Here is a 16,856-nt window from a genome sequence, read left to right on the forward strand (position 1 = left end):
GGCAGTTGTGCCCTCCTTTCTCTAAATGTCTCTGATGTCTGTTCACATAGAGAGCCCCGGAAAATCATCCTGCACAAAGGCTCCACTGGACTGGGCTTCAACATCGTCGGGGGAGAGGATGGAGAGGGGATCTTCGTCTCCTTCATCTTGGCTGGCGGCCCCGCCGACCTCAGTGGGGAGCTGCGGAGAGGAGACCGCATCTTATCAGTGAGTCCTGTCACTGCTGTTGAGAGAGGCCTTGACCAGCTGCAGGGCTTGTGTGCAAGGAACTGCTCTCGCTGTTATAGCTGCATGATGTCTAGCAGTCTGCCTCTTCAATCTGCCTGTCTCCCCTACCTCGGGCATTTACAGAGCACCTGTCCCCTGGCCTCTAGCAGTTCATTTGATCTCCTTGTGTTTTGCATTCCTAGTTATCATTCTCAGCAGTGCAGATACAAATGCATCAGACTCTTTCCACAGCAAAATGAGGCTGCCCAGGCAAAGCTAGGAGAGCGAGGCCTGGATACTAGGCCCCGCGATTAGAGCCCCAGCGGCTGAGTCAGGACAGCAATGTACACAGTCCTGCTGGAGTTCCCAGTCACAGACACAGCAGGCAGTCCTGCTGGAGTTCCCAGTCACAGACACAGCAGGGTCACTTCCACGTGTGTTTTCATTCCTCAGCTCTGAGTGTGCACGAGGAGCTTTGTAGTATGAAAACTGAGCAGTTTGGCCAACAAAACCCAGATTCCCTCCCTCAAAGAGTGAGGAGTCCCAAGGTGCAGACGGGGGCAGTAGCTCTGTGTGTGGATGCTGCCTAGAAACCATCCTTTCAGCCACACAACAGAGAGATTCTTTAGCGGGGTTCTGAGCTTGGCCTGTCAGGGTCCATTCCATCTCTCAGTTTGGCCCCTGCCACTGTGATGAGTGTATTGATTCCATGCAGATGAGGCCAAAGCAGATCTGGGGGGGGGGGCGGATTTTCCTCCTTTCCCTGGGGTTTTGAAGATTCCCACCAATTTATGCCCTTACCTCACAGGGACTGACCCACAGATGTGACTCCCAACACTGAGCAGCAGTGACCACTGTAGAGCAAGGTTCAGATTCCTCAGCCTGACCCTGTTGTTCCTAGCACCACTGTCCAAGCTTTTGCCAATCCAGGGAGGGAGAAGCAGAGGCTAGGAATTACAGCTGAGCCCTGGGGCAGAAATGCAGATTGCGACAATGCTTAGGAGGGGAATGATTCTCTCCGGGTGTGTCTCCACAACAAGCGAAGGTGTGATTGTAGAGCAGGGAGGCATACCCACGCTCGCTTCCAGCTAACTAGTGCAGGCAACAAGAGGAGTGCAGGTGCAGTGACATGGGCCAGCAACTGGAGTCCAAGCCCCCGGGGACTTAGGTATGTACTCAGCTAGCCCATGGCACCACGTCTACGCTTCGAGAGACCTTGGTTCGAACACAGAGAGGGTCTCAAGGGAGTTTGGAATGAAATCTCCAAGATGCCTTTGTTCACATCATAAAACAACGGTACTTGGCGTAACTGGTGTGGGCTGAAATCGCAGGTTGGGACTGCGGAGGCGTGGCTAGAAGTCCAGGACGGGACTGGCCGGAGGTACCTTGGCAGACCAGTGAGTAGGGAAGCTTGCACAGCCCTTGCCTCCGTTAGCCCTAGCTCTAAAGAGTTCTCTAGGGCTGCTGGAGATCTGTATTGCTAGGGAAGACATCAGTCACCTGGAATCCAGGCATCCCAGATTCCGAGGCATTTACTCTAGTGGGGTAACAGATAGGGTTCAGTTGGGAGCTGGACTTTGAGCTGAAAAGATCCCCAGATGCAGCTGAGCATTTGGCCCTGAGCAAGCTAGTTGGAGGGCACTGTCTGGGGAGGAATGCCCTGGTATCTCCTCCTGGACAGCGCATGGGGTAGGGCAGGGGCTCTCAATCATCTGGGTGAAGAAGGACTCTAGATCGGGGTGGCCAATCTGTGGCTCCGGAGCCACATGCGGCTCTTCAGAAGTTAATACGCGGCTCCTTGTCTAGGCACTGACTCCAGGGCTGGAGCTACAGGCGCCAACTTTCCAATGGGCCGGGGGGTGCTCACTGCTCACCCCCTGGCTCTGCCACGGGCCCTGCCCCCACTCCACCCTTTCCCGCCCCCTCCCCTGAGCCTGCCATGCCCTCGCTCCTCCCCCTCTCCCCCCCCCCCCCAGAGCCTCCTGCATGCCACGAAACAGCTGATCGGGAGGTGTGGGTGCTGGTCGGTGGGGCTGCTGGTGGGTGGGAGGCGCTGGAAGCGGGGAGCTCATGCGGGGCTGCTGACGTATTACTGTGGCTCTTTGGCAATGTACATTGGTAAATTCTGGCTCCTTCTCAGGCTCCGGTTGGCCACCCCTGCTCTAGTTTGATCTGAGAGACTGTGATTGTATCTAGAGCCTTTTTGGAGAGGGCTCAGAATGTGTGTGTTGTTTGTAATGGTTTCCTGTTTGGCTGTTGAAATCGGTGTGTATCGTTTCTATCGGCTGTTGCTCTTACTCAGCCTGTAGTTTGGAGTACTAGTCCTTCTCTACACAGGGCAGTGTTTCGGTATGAGCTTAGGTGTGAATTCAGCCTGGTCTAGTTATACTGGTATACCCCACCCTCCCCATCGGGACATATTATACAGGTATAAGAGAAACGTGTTACACGTAGCTTATGATGCTTGGGAAGGGGTTTAAGAAAGCCACCCTTAGGGCATGTGTTCACTGGCGGCAGCGCTTTCATGGGGCTTGTGTGGTCGCAGCGCTGGGAGAGCTCTAAGAAAACCACCTCCAGGAGGGGCGCAGCTCCCAGCGCTGGTGCACTGTCTACACTGGCACTTCACAGCGCTGAAACTTGCAGCGCTCGGGGGGGCTGAGTTTACAGCGCTGCAACTTTCTCGCTCAGGGGTGTGAAGTGCCAGTGTAGACAAGCCCTTATATTGGAGTAAGTGTCCACACAGGGGGACTGTATAACGAGATCAGTGTACCCAGGAAATCTTTTCCCTGTAGATAAGGCCTTAGTGATGGGAAAACCCCTTTCTCTCTAATACATGTGAATTTGTTACTGTTAAGTTTGTAGATATTGTCCTTCCCTCTCAGACGACTGAAATGCATTTTGAATCCACACACACAAATATTTCAGTCCGTTGCTGGGCATGTAGCAGTCACTGCAAGTTAACCCAGATTTTGTAGAGGTGACCACCAACTGAGTTTCAGTCGTTGCAGGTTCAATCAGTCCAGAACACCTTGCTGGCACAGACAGAGACATGTCAACCTGACAACTGTCACCTTTACCATCAGAGCTGTCAGCTCCCTCACAGGTTTCCTTCAGTTCACCAGCAGGCAGTCCAGGGGGAAATGGGTGCATTCGCGGGAAGACTCCCTGCCTCAGAGCGTGAGGAGTCCTAAGGTGCAAACAGAGGCAGTAGCACTGTGTGCTCAGGGTTGCTGTGTGTGGACACAGTACCTTCCCCTGGCTGTATAGGGGGTGAGCGAAGCCATCTTCTCTCTGCACTATTCTCAACCAGCAATCTACCTGTGGTAGCCAAACTGCAACTTGCAGCGAGAGAGAGCAAGCCGTGCAGGTGTATCACCGGCTAGGACTGAAGCCTGGGGTCAAGATATAAATGGGGGGTTTCTTGTGGCGTTGCAGAGCTTAGCATCTTAGGGGACGTTAGCTAAGGGGATTATTTTTGGAAAGGGGCTTCTGAGCAGAGTGTATAGAGCAGACTTGAGAAGGGGGTCTCAGCTGGTGAGCTGAGGGCAGTTCAAGGCATTGTGGCTCTAAGCTACCCTATCAATAACTAATCGGATTCCCTCATTTGTGTTTGATCAGGTAAATGGTGTAAATCTCCGGAATGCAACTCACGAGCAGGCGGCAGCAGCTCTGAAACGGGCAGGGCAGACAGTGACCATCATCGCTCAGTACAGACCTGAAGGTAGGAAATTGCCAAGAGTGCTGACACGCACTGTAAGGCCCGGCTGCGGGGTCCCCTCCCTTATACACTAGCCCCAGCCAATCAAATCAAGGGCCCCACCTCCAAGGTGATCCTTAGTCTTTGACTTTTCACTGTGGATATGTCACCCTGGCTATTAGACATGGGGCTGGAGTGCTACATCTAAAGGCTCTTCAGCTGAAATTGCTCCCCACTCGATGGATGCTGCTCAGTGTTGTGTCATTGGGCCACCTCTAGCAGGAAGCATATGTTCCCCCTTGCATTGACATTCCAGCAGCCCCTTCTTTTTTGTCCATATATGGAATTGGAAGTACTGGCAGCTAGGCCTAGTGGTGACTTCTGCAGACATTCCTGGCTCTAAAGTAGTCTGTGAAGTTTGTTTCTCCATGTTCTGGAGGTCAGGCCTAGACTATGCACAGAGACCAGGACACACCATGCCCCTGACATGCTGGTTTTCTTGCCATCACATCTGGCTGATGCTATGGTTCAGCTGAGGTCACACGGTCCTTTGGGTTTGCACTCCCCTATCATCCTCTAGTCAGAGGTGGAGAACGAGTCTCCATCCCAAGTACAACTGGAGAGTGTCCACCCCTGGTGGACAAGAGTGATGCTTTTATTGCTCCTGCCCCCGTCGGCGCCCCCACCTCTCTCGGTGCACTCCCAGCTCCTGCCCCCCTCTTGACATGCCTGCCACCCCCACTCCTGTTGGCATGTCCCTCACCCCCGCCCCCTTTGGCACACCCCCCATTCCTGCACCCGCCATCCCTGCCCCTCTTGGTGTGCCATCCACTCCAAGTTGTCACTTAAGGTATCCTGAAAGGACAGTGATATGCCCGTGATCCCAAGCCAGATAAGGACACTCACCTCCATGTATCGTTCCCGATTCCCTCAGCTTAAGCTTGGTAGCAGGTTTACAGACTGACTACAGTATGCAGGGAACTTCCAAATTCCTTCAGTGACCAGCTAGACCAATGTTGGTGACCAGCCAAAGGGGGAACCCTTGGGTAAGGGGGCAACATCCAAGGTGTCTGGTCGTCTTCTCAAATAAATGTTGCAGCAGTAAGGGCAGCAGTGATGTAGGCTCCCACAATGTCAGTATCCCAAAAAATGGTCCTGATCCAAATGGACAGTCAGGCCTCGTCACATTTCACCCCCACAAGCTGCTAGGGACAGGCTCTCACCTCCCGCAACAGGAAGCTGTTGGCACGTGGGCTTAGGCCTCACCTTGCAGGTCATCCCAGAAGGGTGGGGAAGGAGACCGCAGCAGCAGACTGGCTCAGTTGGGTGGTAAAAAATGTGGGTCTGGTGCTTGACGTTATAGAGAAGATTGAGGCTACATTTTTATGCTTGGTAAGTCAGCCATCTTGACTCATATTCCTGTTACCTGACACAGATTTTCTGGGAGCTCTCTAGTCTCCACTAAATGGGGACCTGTTACAGATTAGTGATCAATGGCTCCATGTCTAGTTGGCAGCCGGTGTCAAGTGGAGTGCCCCAGGGGTCAGTCCTGGGGCCGGTTTTGTTCAATATCTTCATAAATGATCTGGAGGATGGTGTGGATTGCACTCTCAGCAAATTTGCGGATGATACTAAACTAGGAGGAGTGGTAGATACGCTGGAGGGCAGGGATAGGATACAGAGGGACCTAGACAAATTGGAGGATTGGGCCAAAAGAAATCTGATGAGGTTCAATAAGGATAAGTGCAGGGTCCTGCACTTAGGACAGAAGAAACCAATGCACCGCTACAGACTAGGGACCGAATGGCTAGGCAGCAGTTCTGCGGAAAAGGACCTAGGGGTGACAGTGGACGAGAAGCTGGATATGAGTCAGCAGTGTGCCCTTGTTGCCAAGAAGGCCAATGGCATTTTGGGCTGTATAAGTAGGGGCATAGCGAGCAGATCGAGGGACGTGATCATCCCCCTCTATTCGACATTGGTGAGGCCTCATCTGGAGTACTGTGTCCAGTTTTGGGCCCCACACTACAAGAAGGATGTGGATAAATTGGAGAGAGTCCAAAGGGGCAAAGGGCAACAAAAATGATTAGGGGTCTGGAACACATGACTTATGAGGAGAGGCTGAGGGAACTGCGATTGTTTAGTCTGCGGAAGAGAAGAATGAGGGGGGATTTGATAGCTGCTTTCAACTACCTGAGAGGTGGTTCCAGAGAGGATGGTTCTAGACTATTCTCAGTGGTAGAAGAGGACAGGACAAGGAGTAATGGTCTCAAGTTGCAGTGGGGGAGGTTTAGGTTGGAATACTAGGAAAAACTTTTTCACTAGGAGGGTGGTGAAACACTGGAATGCGTTACCTAGGGAGGTGGTGGAATCTCCTTCCTTAGAAGTTTTTAAGGTCAGGCTTGACAAAGCCCTGGCTGGGATGATTTAATTGGGGATTGGTCCTGCTTTGAGCAGGGGGTTGGACTACATGACCTCCTGAGGTCCCTTCCAACACTGATATTCTATGATTCTATGATTTCTGCCGTTAGAGAAAAGAGGGATTCTTGTTTTCAAGAGGTATCCTGCTGAAAACAATTCTGCTCCCATTTGCACACCCACCTGCCTCACAAAGGTGGGGACAGATCTAGTGTTATTTCCTCATTTGGAAAAGAGCAAAGGTGCATCTGTTCTCAGCTGCTGGAATGTGCACATGCCTCCTACTGGTGAAGGGGCAAACACTGCAGCGATCTGAATAGTCTGAATTCCAAACCATCCCAGGCCAGCCAGCCAGGGTCATTAACGTGACCAGCCTTCAGGGAAAAAGACTAATACACCAGGTCTGACATGCCCACAAGGGGATGTGTTCTTGCTGCATATCAGTCCCCATGTACATATCCAGGGATCTGCAGCCTTCTGTGCGTGGGACAAAGAGTCTATGTATTTAGAGATGGCATAAAAAAACTAGGGGAAAACCATCTTTCCCTGAGCCCTTGGAGGAGCTCTGCTTATTGTTGGTACAGGAGGGAGCGGAATGGGTTGTCCATCCTAATCCACAGCTCTGCGCTCCTCTTCGTACGTTTTACATTATCCCTTGTTCTGAAATTTAAGAACAGGTGAGGAGATGCAAAGAGAACAACAACTAATGTTTAGCTATTGTTCAAGAAGAAAGCACATACATTTCCAGAAATGTCAGGGGCAAATGGGAATTGGGGTCACAGGTCAAAACTTGGTTGGGTTGAGACTAGATTAGCTGGGGGACTGTAGGTCAGACCCAAGGCACATGAGCAGAGCTGGCTGAAAGCCCCACAATTCAGGGGACTGGGATGCTTCACCAGAGTTCTGGGGAGGAGATTCCCAGGATTGGCGTAGCAGGGAGTGCTGGAGGCCACGAGTGAGGTGCATCTGCAGAGTTGCATAAAGGAACACCCAGGATTGGATTAGCTGGGGGGGCTGCTGCTCAGGGTGACAGATTATACAATGTAAAACAAAACTTTATTTTGGAAAACATCTCTCATAGAAACTGCATCTGGACATGCTTTACTGACAGGTTAAATAAATCCCATTCCTCAATGACACCCACACTCAGCCCCCAGGGCCACAAGCAAGGGATAAGAATGTAGGTAGAACATGGGAAAGACTCATCTGCTTTACCATCCCTTGTTATATCTGACACAGTGGACTCCTGGGGAAGTAGTCAGGTGTCTTTGAGTAAGATTCAGGTGTGTAATAGAGCAAGTAGATTAGCCCTTGGCAGTGTCTTCTCTCCAGGTCAGTATGGCTCACTGGCCTGAAATACTGGTGTTTAATAACTTGCTACAGCTGGGCGCCCTCATCCTGCCCTGGGTAATCCAGGATCCCTGCAAATTAGCAGGACTTCATGTGTTCAGAAAATCTATTGGAGCAGCCCCTGCCAGGTGAAGCAAGGGGCCATGGGCTGAAACTGGAGCCAGAGCAGAAACTCTGAATTATTCTCATTTACAGCCAATCTAAAATCCTAGAGTCCCAGCAGGCCGTTCTGAGTATGTCTACGGTGCAGCTGGGAGCAAGCCACCCAGCCTGGGTAGACAGACTCAGGATATTGGGGCTGGAGCCTGAGAATAGTGTGGACGTTTCAGTTTGGCCTCCCAAACCCATCCAACTGCTTAGGCTTGAGAGGCAAGCTGTAGGCCAAGCAGCAATGTCCACGCTGTCTAGCCAAAGCTCCGTGAGTGGGAGTTTATTCCCAGCTGCAGACTCGTCTTCCAGGGGCAGCCGCCTCTTCAGGGTGGAGGGGGAGGTTCTACACAAAACGGACATTCCTGTGTCATTTCTCATTTAATAACTTAGTTTAATAGAGAGTTGTGGAGTGACTTGGAGCAAAACTAACGCCAAAAGTGACTTTCGCTCCCTGCACCTGCTCCCAGGGGGGTTTCTGGTCATCTGCAGGCAGCTCCACTGTCAAGGCTGCTCACTTTGGCTTTGCAGCGTTATTCCCAAAACGGCTCTGTCCCCCCATCAGCAACGACTGCGCTTTGAGTCCTTCGTCCTTGGTGTAACTGGGCCGAAGCCGAATTACACTCGGGATGAGTTTGGCCCAGAGCGGCTGCCGCTCCGTAAAAGGAAACGGTGCGTCGTGCAGGCAGGGCCAGGGCTGGGGCTGTCACCGGCGGAAAGTCCCTGTCGTGCTGGAACCAGACTTTCCTGCTCCAGACTTTCCCTCACCCGGGGGCAGGCCCCTCTCTGGGCTCCCGGGGAACGGACGCCCCGGGGGCAGCCGGCCGGTGATGGAGACACGCGGGGCCTCCGGCAGAGCTTCTGACCCCGCCGCGGGCACCCGCTTCCCCTCAGGAGCCGGGCGGTGCCGAGAGCGGGGCCCGGCCCCAGCTCCGGCTCCGGCGGGGCGGGCACGCGCGCGGGCCGCTCCAACCGCCGCGCCAACCGCCGCCTGACGCGGGGGAGGGGAGCGACCGGGCCGGCGAGGCGCCTCGCGCCACCCGCGGTATGGGCGGGGCGCCGTGTGTACAGGACGATGGCGGTGATAGGCCGAGCGCGCGGGGGCGGGGCTTGGGGAGGGGATGGGGACCCAGGAGGTGAGCGGATGCTGATTGGCGGGAGGCTGGTCGGGGGGCGGAGCCGCCGCCGCCGCCTCCCGCCCGTGCGGCTTTGTGTCCGGAGCCGGGAGCCGGGCTGGTCCGGCGCGGGGCCGCCTGTGATCCGGTCTGCTAGGTGAGCTGGGGCCGGCCCGGGCCCGTCCCCCCCCCGCGGGGCTCTCCCCTCCCCCCGCCAGCCCCCTCACCCCGGGGGGGTCCGGACCGGGCCCCTCCCCCTCCGCGGGGCTCTCCCCTCCCCCCCGCCAGCCCCCTCACCCTGGGGGGGGGGTGTCCGGCCCGGGCCCCTCCCCCCCCGCGGGGCTCTCCCCTCCCCCCGCCAGCCCCCTCACCCTGGGGGGGTGTCCGGCCCGGGCCCCTCCCCCCCCGCGGGGCTCTCCCCTCCCCCCGCCAGCCCCCTCACCCTGGGGGGGTGTCCGGCCCGGGCCCCTCCCCCCCCGCGGGGCTCTCCCCCCCCCCCCCGCCAGCCCCCTCACCCTGGGGGGGGGGGTGTCCGGCCCGGGCCCCTCCCCCCCCGCGGGGCTCTCCCCTCCCCCCGCCAGCCCCCTCCTCCTGGGGGGGGTGTCCGGCCCGGGCCCCTCCCCCCCCGCGCGGCTCTCCCCTCCCCCCGCCAGCCCCCTCACCCCGGGGGGGTGTCCGGCCCGGGCCCCTCCCCCCCCGCGCGGCTCTCCCCTCCCCCCGCCAGCCCTCCCCCCCCGCGGGACTCTCCTCTCCCTTCCCCCCTCACCTTGGGGGGGCCGGGCCCAGTCCCTCCCCCCCTTAGTCTTCCAGTCCCTGGCCCCCGCACCCCCTCAGCCCCCGCACCCCCTCAGCCCCCCCTCACTTCGGCCCCTCCCAGGTCCCTTCCCCACGGGGGGTTCGGCCTGGGCCCTGCCCCCCGCTCACCCTCCCTCGTCCCCGGGGGGCTCGGCCAAGGGCTCTCCCCCACCCCCGAGGGGCTCCGCCCGTGGCCCCATGTCGCGCTCAGCCCCCCCCCGCCCATCCTAGGGGGCTGCACCTCAGAGCCCACCTGTGTGACCTGTCGCCGCCCTCTTCCTCCGCGGGCTGGGCCCTTTTTCCCCCCGCCCAGCCCAGCGGGTCTGGCCGGGTTGGGCTGGGTCTGCAGGAAGGAGTTCGTTGCCGGTTCACTGACAGTCGCTAGCGGCCCTTTGCTGGCTGGTCTGGGTGTCCCACAAGCATTCCTTCTGGACTCTGAGGGGCCAGCACGGAGGGGTGGGCTTTAAGGGCCGTGGTGATGGTCTAGTCTGATTTCCTGGGTAACACAGGCCTTAGCATTTCACCCACTGGTTTCTGCCTCAGACCCACGACTGCTGGTTGAGTTGGATGTGTCTTTTAGAAAGACATCCAGGTTTGATTAAAAACTTCTACTGTGGGAGAATACACCCGGTCCCAAAGTAAATTGATCCAATAGTTAGTTTTCGTCCGTGTTAAAAATTTACATTTTATTTCTGTTCTGATTTTGTTTAGCTTCTTCTTCCCATCGTTGGATCTTTTTCTGCCATTGTCTGATAGATTAGTTTAATCCACTGAATTAAATCAAACTGGAATAACGCACACTCAACTCCATATGTGGACACTTGTTCTGGAATTCAGGAATCACTGTTGCACTTTAAACTCACCCAACCTTAATCTGAATGAACTTTAAGAGTAGGCAAGTCCTAAAGTCTGGCATTTGCTACAAAAATGAACTATCACCAGAGCATAGAGGCTCTTAATAAAATGCTGTTTGTACCAGCAAAAGAGTGCTTTTGCCAGTATAGTTTCTACTGGTTCCCCAAAAAAAATAAGATACCAGTAGAAGCATATGTTGTTTGTATAACTGTGTCTGGAATGATTGTTCAGTTACAGAAATGTCCTTAAAAATCATGCCAGTAAGTGACATTACTGGCAAAAGTTTTTGGCTTAGACCAAGCCATTTGAAGGTGCTTTAGCTGGTTGTATTGGAGCCTGGAGTGCACTAGGCTTTAACTCTTCCAGTTTATATCTTCACCGCCAAAAAAAAGTGATTTCCCTGTTTTATAAAAAAAAAAAAAAAAAAAAAAAAAGCCACCTAACTTGTGATAGGTCTCTTGCTGTAAAATTCTAGTGGAGACAAGGTACAGGTAGATTTCAGCGTGTCCTGAAGTGAGCACTGTATCCCACTCTCTGTTGGGCTTGTCTTGGGACCTGGCAGAAACCTTTTGGTATCCTGCAAGAGGGTAATTTCTGAGCTCTTGGGGTTTAGCCTACTGTCTTTCTTCTGGGTGTGGGGGTGCAGGGTGAGGGGATGGTTAAGTGACATGAGCTTTTCTGATCCCTGAAGGCTGATACTGGTGCCCCTTGGTGATGCTCAAGATGGCTTTGAAAGAGGGTGGGGAGGTAATGGACTTTACAAACACGCTGAATAGTCATTGTAGTTCCTTAGAGGGCTCTTCTGGCACCTGGATGTACACAGAGCTGCCATTTCTGGGGGGCACTGGGGCTATTCCTGTGTCTGAAGCAGGTGCTGGAGTGGCTGTGTCAGCAATGAAGAGGTACTCTCTGATGCCCATAGCTGGCCCTGCTTGGTGAAATCTGGAACCTGTGTGCTGCTTAGGAGTCAATCCTGTTGGCTCTTTCTCTGTCTACTGGAAGCAGAGTTTGTCGGGGAGTCTGAGCAGGAGTGTAGGTGTTTTGTTTCTGTGATGGGAACAGTAAATCTAGTGCCATGGTGATGCTGAGGAGAAGCCAGCAGTGGACTTACATGAGATCCTGTGAAGAGGCGAAGCTTGCCGACTGCCCAGGAGACTGAGCACAGAAGCGGAAGAGCTGATCCTGCTAAGTATGTGGCATTGATCCCTACTTAGTAATGTGCTAACCTGGTAGCTGCTGTAGCCCACTGAAATTAGCTGGCCCTGAGCATGCTGGGCTAGGTTGTTTCTCTCCAGACTACTGCCACAGGGAGACTAGGATGGATGGGGGAGATAGCTCTTAGTGTATTAATCAGTTTTCAATTTGAAAGGAGTTGGTTCTGAAAAGTCCAAAAGGGGCTGGAGGTCTGTGCTCAGGGGCTGGATCCCTGTGAAGCTTGAGCAGGTGGTAAGAGTCTCTCTTTAAAAGATGCTAATTAAACATTGCTTTTAAAATTAACAGAATTGCCTTTAATCCCCTCACAAAGGTGTTAACAGCCAAGTGGTGCTGCCTGTGCCAGGCTGAGTGGCAGCATTTGGCAAGGCAACTAATCTGAAGTGTCCCTGAAAAAAGGGAACAGTTGGGTTCGGAGACCTTACTTTGCATGTCGCTGGGCAAGGCAGCTGTTTGTTATCTACTGACCCACTGGAAGGAATAAGGACAGCCACACTATGTCAGAACCATGGACCATCCTGTCTGGGCTCCACAGACACAGGAAACTTGTAACTGAATGGCTTCATTAGCCATACAAATGGCTAATGCTTTGTTGAATCCTACTGAGCTTTTGGCCACCATGATATTTTGCTGCAGTTAGTTCCATATACTATGTGTTGTGGCTTTAAAATATGGATTTTCTTGACAGTTTTAAATGGTTCCCTTTGATTTCTTTGTGCCCTTATTCTTGTATTATGAGTGTAATAGGAACATCCCTTCTCTTTACCATTCTTCTATACATTTCTATCACATCCCCTCTTAGTTTTTGTCTTCTCTAGGCTCTTTATTCCTTTTCTCTTCATATGGAAGGCTTTCCAGGCCGTTGATCATTTTTGTTGCCTTTCCCTGGACCTCTTCTGTTTCTTCTATCATTTCCAAGGCAGGTGTTTTGGGGGAAGTGTTCATGTGATCCCTTCTTCTGTCACAAAGCCTGTCTGTGAAGGGAGGTGCTAAGGCTCTTCCTGGAGAAGAGCGCTTTGTGCAGCCCAAGGAGTATGGCATGTGGTGGTGTTTCAGGAAGTACTTTGTGCTCCTGTATTTCAGGTTCAGTTTGCAAAGTGAGATTTGGCAAAGAAACAAGCAGGTGTGGGCTGAGCATTTCTTAAATGTAGGAAAAGGCAGAATGAGATTTTAAAACAAGCAGCTGGTTACACAGCTAATATGTTGTTGGGGTTTGTAGCCCATGACCTTCGTGTACTGTATGTTACATGTCAAGTGTCATAATATGATGGCCTCAGGCGCACACGTGCATTAAAGACCAATGGAATGATCTGTTGTCTGCATGGAGAAAAGCAATATAATCCCTAGAAAAATGTTAGATATTGAAGAGGTGAGCAGAGCTCTAGACTGCTGAGGCAAGTCAGTCAGCTGAATGGCTACATGACCCATGTGCTTCCTCCGGATCAGAATCTGCTTGTGCTTTGCTGCTTTCAATCCAGCCTAGGCAGAAAGGATGGTAAGTATTTGGATGTGTGGGATTCTGCCTATAACTAAAACCAAAAGTGGAAGGCCTGGCCTTCTGAGGCAGTTAGGATCTCTTTAACTCATGGGAGGTGCGGGGAGGCCATCCTTTGAGAGCAGTTAGAAGGCAACAAATCAAAGCAAAGAGTAGTAAACTGCTAATCTAGATAGGTCGGTGTAGTGAGTATCCCAATACCTCCTCCTAGGGATGGCAATAAATTATAAGGAAATGCAAAATAATATGTCCAGACGTTCAACGAAATCATGGGTCAGTATTACAGACGATAGACTGAGAGCTCAAAAGAATTGGGACCCTAAGAACAACCCTAGAGAAGGAGAATCCAGTCAGAATGGCACTGGTAGCAGCAATGGTCCCTGCTTATGATGAGAACCCGTGATTGCAATGGGCATGAACACAAGACACAGGCATTTAGAAAGCAGTGGATATGAACTTTCCCTGTTCAGAGCCTGGCAATGCAGGCCCATAGGAAGGAGCTGGCAGAAACGGGCACTGGGCACAGAAGCTGGCAGGATGCAGGATCTGCAAACTTATCCCCTCCAAGCCCCATGTGATTGATTGCAGGAGTGGCTTGGGGTGCTTGCCTGGGGCTGTGGTAAGTGAATGCACCCTTTTTCATGCTGCTGAGTGCCAGAGCTCACACATGGAAATTCTGGGTTACTGCTGACACTTAGTCACTTGCCCAAATCCCAACAACTTGTGTATCTTCTTAATGCCAGGAATTCTGCTTCTCTTCACCCCAAACAAACAAGTCAAAGATAAAATCATGGTGAGGGAAGTTACTTCTGTCTTCTAAGCACCTGTGCATAGAGATGCTAGCTTGGTGCAAAGCCTTTGGAGGTTACCTCAAGTCTTCTAAAAGAAAAAGCCACTTCCAAGTGCTGTTCTGTGTTGTGATTATAAAAGGAGCCCTTTCATGTTTCTCTCTTTTCCTGTCAACTTCGCTGTACATGGGCACAAAGGCCAAGTTTTGGCAATGCCATAAATATCCAGGAAGGAGTTATTGTCAGGCATGTGACCCAAGCCAGGTGCTCCCTTCATTTTAAAATGTAAGAACTTTACTGTGGTTACTCTTCCTGCAGCTGACTTCAGAAGGGAACGGGAAACCATGGAGCAGGTACAGTGATTTTAGAAAGTCACATGGCATTTCTCAGCATCATGCCTCAACCCCTCTCCTCCAAACATACAGAGCGGTCACTGCCAGAGGTACATGCTGGACGCAGTCAGGAGAGATGAATGAATTAACCCCAAAGTTCAAAGGGAGAGACAGTAACGGCAATAAATAAGTCATTCTTTTCTGCTTTAAAAGTCACTGACTGTAACTTTAGCAAAGGCAAGTCACAGGTTCCATAAGTGAAAGCAATGGACCGTTACAGGAACTGCTCCCTGTCTTCCCGCTGCAATGAGGCTGCCCATGGATGGTCCCAGACCATAGAGACTTGTTCCGTGGAGTCTGAGGCTGTGGCAACGTACTCCGCAAGCATTCCCACCTCTCCTCAGAGTGTGGTGTCCCTTCCCTGGCTTTACAGGTGGATGCAGCCAGCCTGTGCCCTGCTGAGGTTCATCCGTCCTGGGCAGCACTTCCTGCTAGAAATAGTCATTATGGGTCCTGTTGAGTTTTGCTACACTAGGTATAATTCACAGTCGCTTCCTTGCCCACTGGATCTTCAATCTTATGGGATGTTGGTTGGCTCTGAGCACAACTCCCACGGGCAGGGCTCCTTGTATCCTCAGGAGCGGCTCCTTTCCAGCTTTTACTGTCGCTTTGCTGAGACTCTCCTTCTCTTTTCTCACCTGGCTCCTTGATGGCTTTCATTTCCTCCTGTTTCACTGTTTTCTGGTGTCCTAGAAAGCAGCTGTTCAGTGACATGCTGTTGACCAGTTCCTTTTGGGGGTTGGTGGAGAAGCCTAGGTTGGTAATCTGTAGGGGACACTTAGTATCACCAGCTAAGGGTCCAGTGTCATAGTAGGTGAAATCTAAGAGAGCCCTTTTGTACTGGGCCAGAGACCCACAGTCTGCAGAGTGCAATGTTCTTCATGAAGTGACATTTAGTGGGAGGGAGATTCTGGGCCCAGTCACTTGCTCAGGTTGACGTGCAGGGCTTTGCTGCTCAGTACAGGAAGCTGCTTACCGACAATTCTATGCAACCTGCAGCTGAACTGCAGGAAACTATGCAAACAGTCATGAAGATCTAACTTAATCCCAGAAGTTAGGCCTGCAATCCCAGCCCCTGATCTTAACTGATCTGTACTAAATCGTCACAGCCCACGTGGTACACGAGGTCCTATACTGCTCTTGCACACTTATGGGACTCCTGGCAAGTCCTGCTTCAGCCACAGCTCTGGCACTGATGGGTGGCAGTTGTGTCCTGGGGGGTTGCTTTTTCTTGGGGCTGTTGGGTTAAGGCCTAGCTGCTTCGCTGTTTTGGCTTCGCTCACTGAATGCGTTTACCATAGAAACAAAGAAGAAGGAGTGCTCGGTTCACAATAAACAGGAGCCCACATGGAATTGTAACGAAGGCCATTAACACCCAGGCTCATTATTCCACTGTGGGGGTGGAGAGGCAGAGAGAGATGCAGACAATAGCCCAATGGATTTCTATTCCTAGAGCAGCATGGTTTGGGGAGTTCCAGTCCTTTCAGGCTTGCTGTGGAAAGAATTCTGAGCACAGAGATTTCTTCAGGGTGGGTGTGGGGGTAGCATTGCCCTGTGGCCTCAAGAGACAGATCTCTACTTCACGAGACTCGACAACATGCAGCATGGCATATATGTTCAGGTCAGTAAGCCTGCCTGGCGAGAGGAATGGCTCTAGAGGCTCTTCACCAAGGTGCGAAGTAGAAACAATAAATCCTCCTCCTCTCTTAATGTAGGACTTAGTGTCCCCAATTCCCTGGCTCAGCTCCCCAGTGAGACATTGTATACAGCAGTGACACTTAAATGGAGAGGCAATGTTATTTGTTACCATTTTGTCAGATGAGTTGTGTGTTCTCTTAACAGCCTGCATGAGAGCATGGGCTGGACGGGGAGTAAGCCTACTGCTCCTCCCAGCTGTGCTGGGGACTAGCTTGCAGTGTAGCAGTTCATGCTGATAGCCTCTCTCAGCTCCCAGTCCATAAGCAAAAAGAAAAGGAGTACTTGTGGCACCTTAGAGACTAACCAATTTATTTGAGCATAAGCTTTCGTGAGCTACAGCTCACTTCATTGGATGCATGCTGTGGAAAGTGTAGAAGATCTTTTTATACACACAAAGCATGAAAAAATACCTCCCGCTACCCCACTCTCCTGCTGGTAATAGCTTATCTAAAGTGATCACTCCCCTAACAATGTGTATGATAATCAAGTTGGGCCATTTCCAGCACAAATCCAGGTTTTCTCTCCCACCCCCCCCTGCCCCCACACACAAACCCACTCTCCTGTTGGTAATAGCAATAATGTCACGCCTAACCTGGTGGCTGAACTTTGTGACTTTGTCCTTACCCATAACTATTTTACATTTGGGGACAATGTATACCTTCAGATCAGCGGCACTGCTATGGGTACCCG

At 52.4% G+C, this 16,856-nt stretch overlaps 1 protein-coding gene across 11 annotated transcripts in view; it reads left to right on the forward strand.

The window, feature by feature from the left end:
* Positions 1–16,856, forward strand: part of DLG3 (discs large MAGUK scaffold protein 3) — a 179,995-nt gene that overhangs the window by 121,178 nt on the left and 41,961 nt on the right. For 9 of the 11 annotated variants that reach the window (XM_073358605.1, XM_073358606.1, XM_073358607.1 and 6 more), the window contains 2 exons: positions 51–207; positions 3,826–3,928. In XM_073358605.1, coding sequence (XP_073214706.1) covers positions 51–207; positions 3,826–3,928 — 260 coding nt within the window. Of the gene's footprint in view, positions 1–50; positions 208–3,825; positions 3,929–8,982; positions 9,089–11,273; positions 11,771–16,856 lie in introns of those variants that run through there. The other 2 variants (XM_073358615.1, XM_073358616.1) reach the window with 2 other exon arrangements.

The sequence above is a fragment of the Lepidochelys kempii genome, chromosome 9 (assembly GCF_965140265.1).
Source record: "Lepidochelys kempii isolate rLepKem1 chromosome 9, rLepKem1.hap2, whole genome shotgun sequence".
In the NCBI taxonomy this organism is placed as follows: Eukaryota; Metazoa; Chordata; order Testudines; family Cheloniidae; genus Lepidochelys; species Lepidochelys kempii.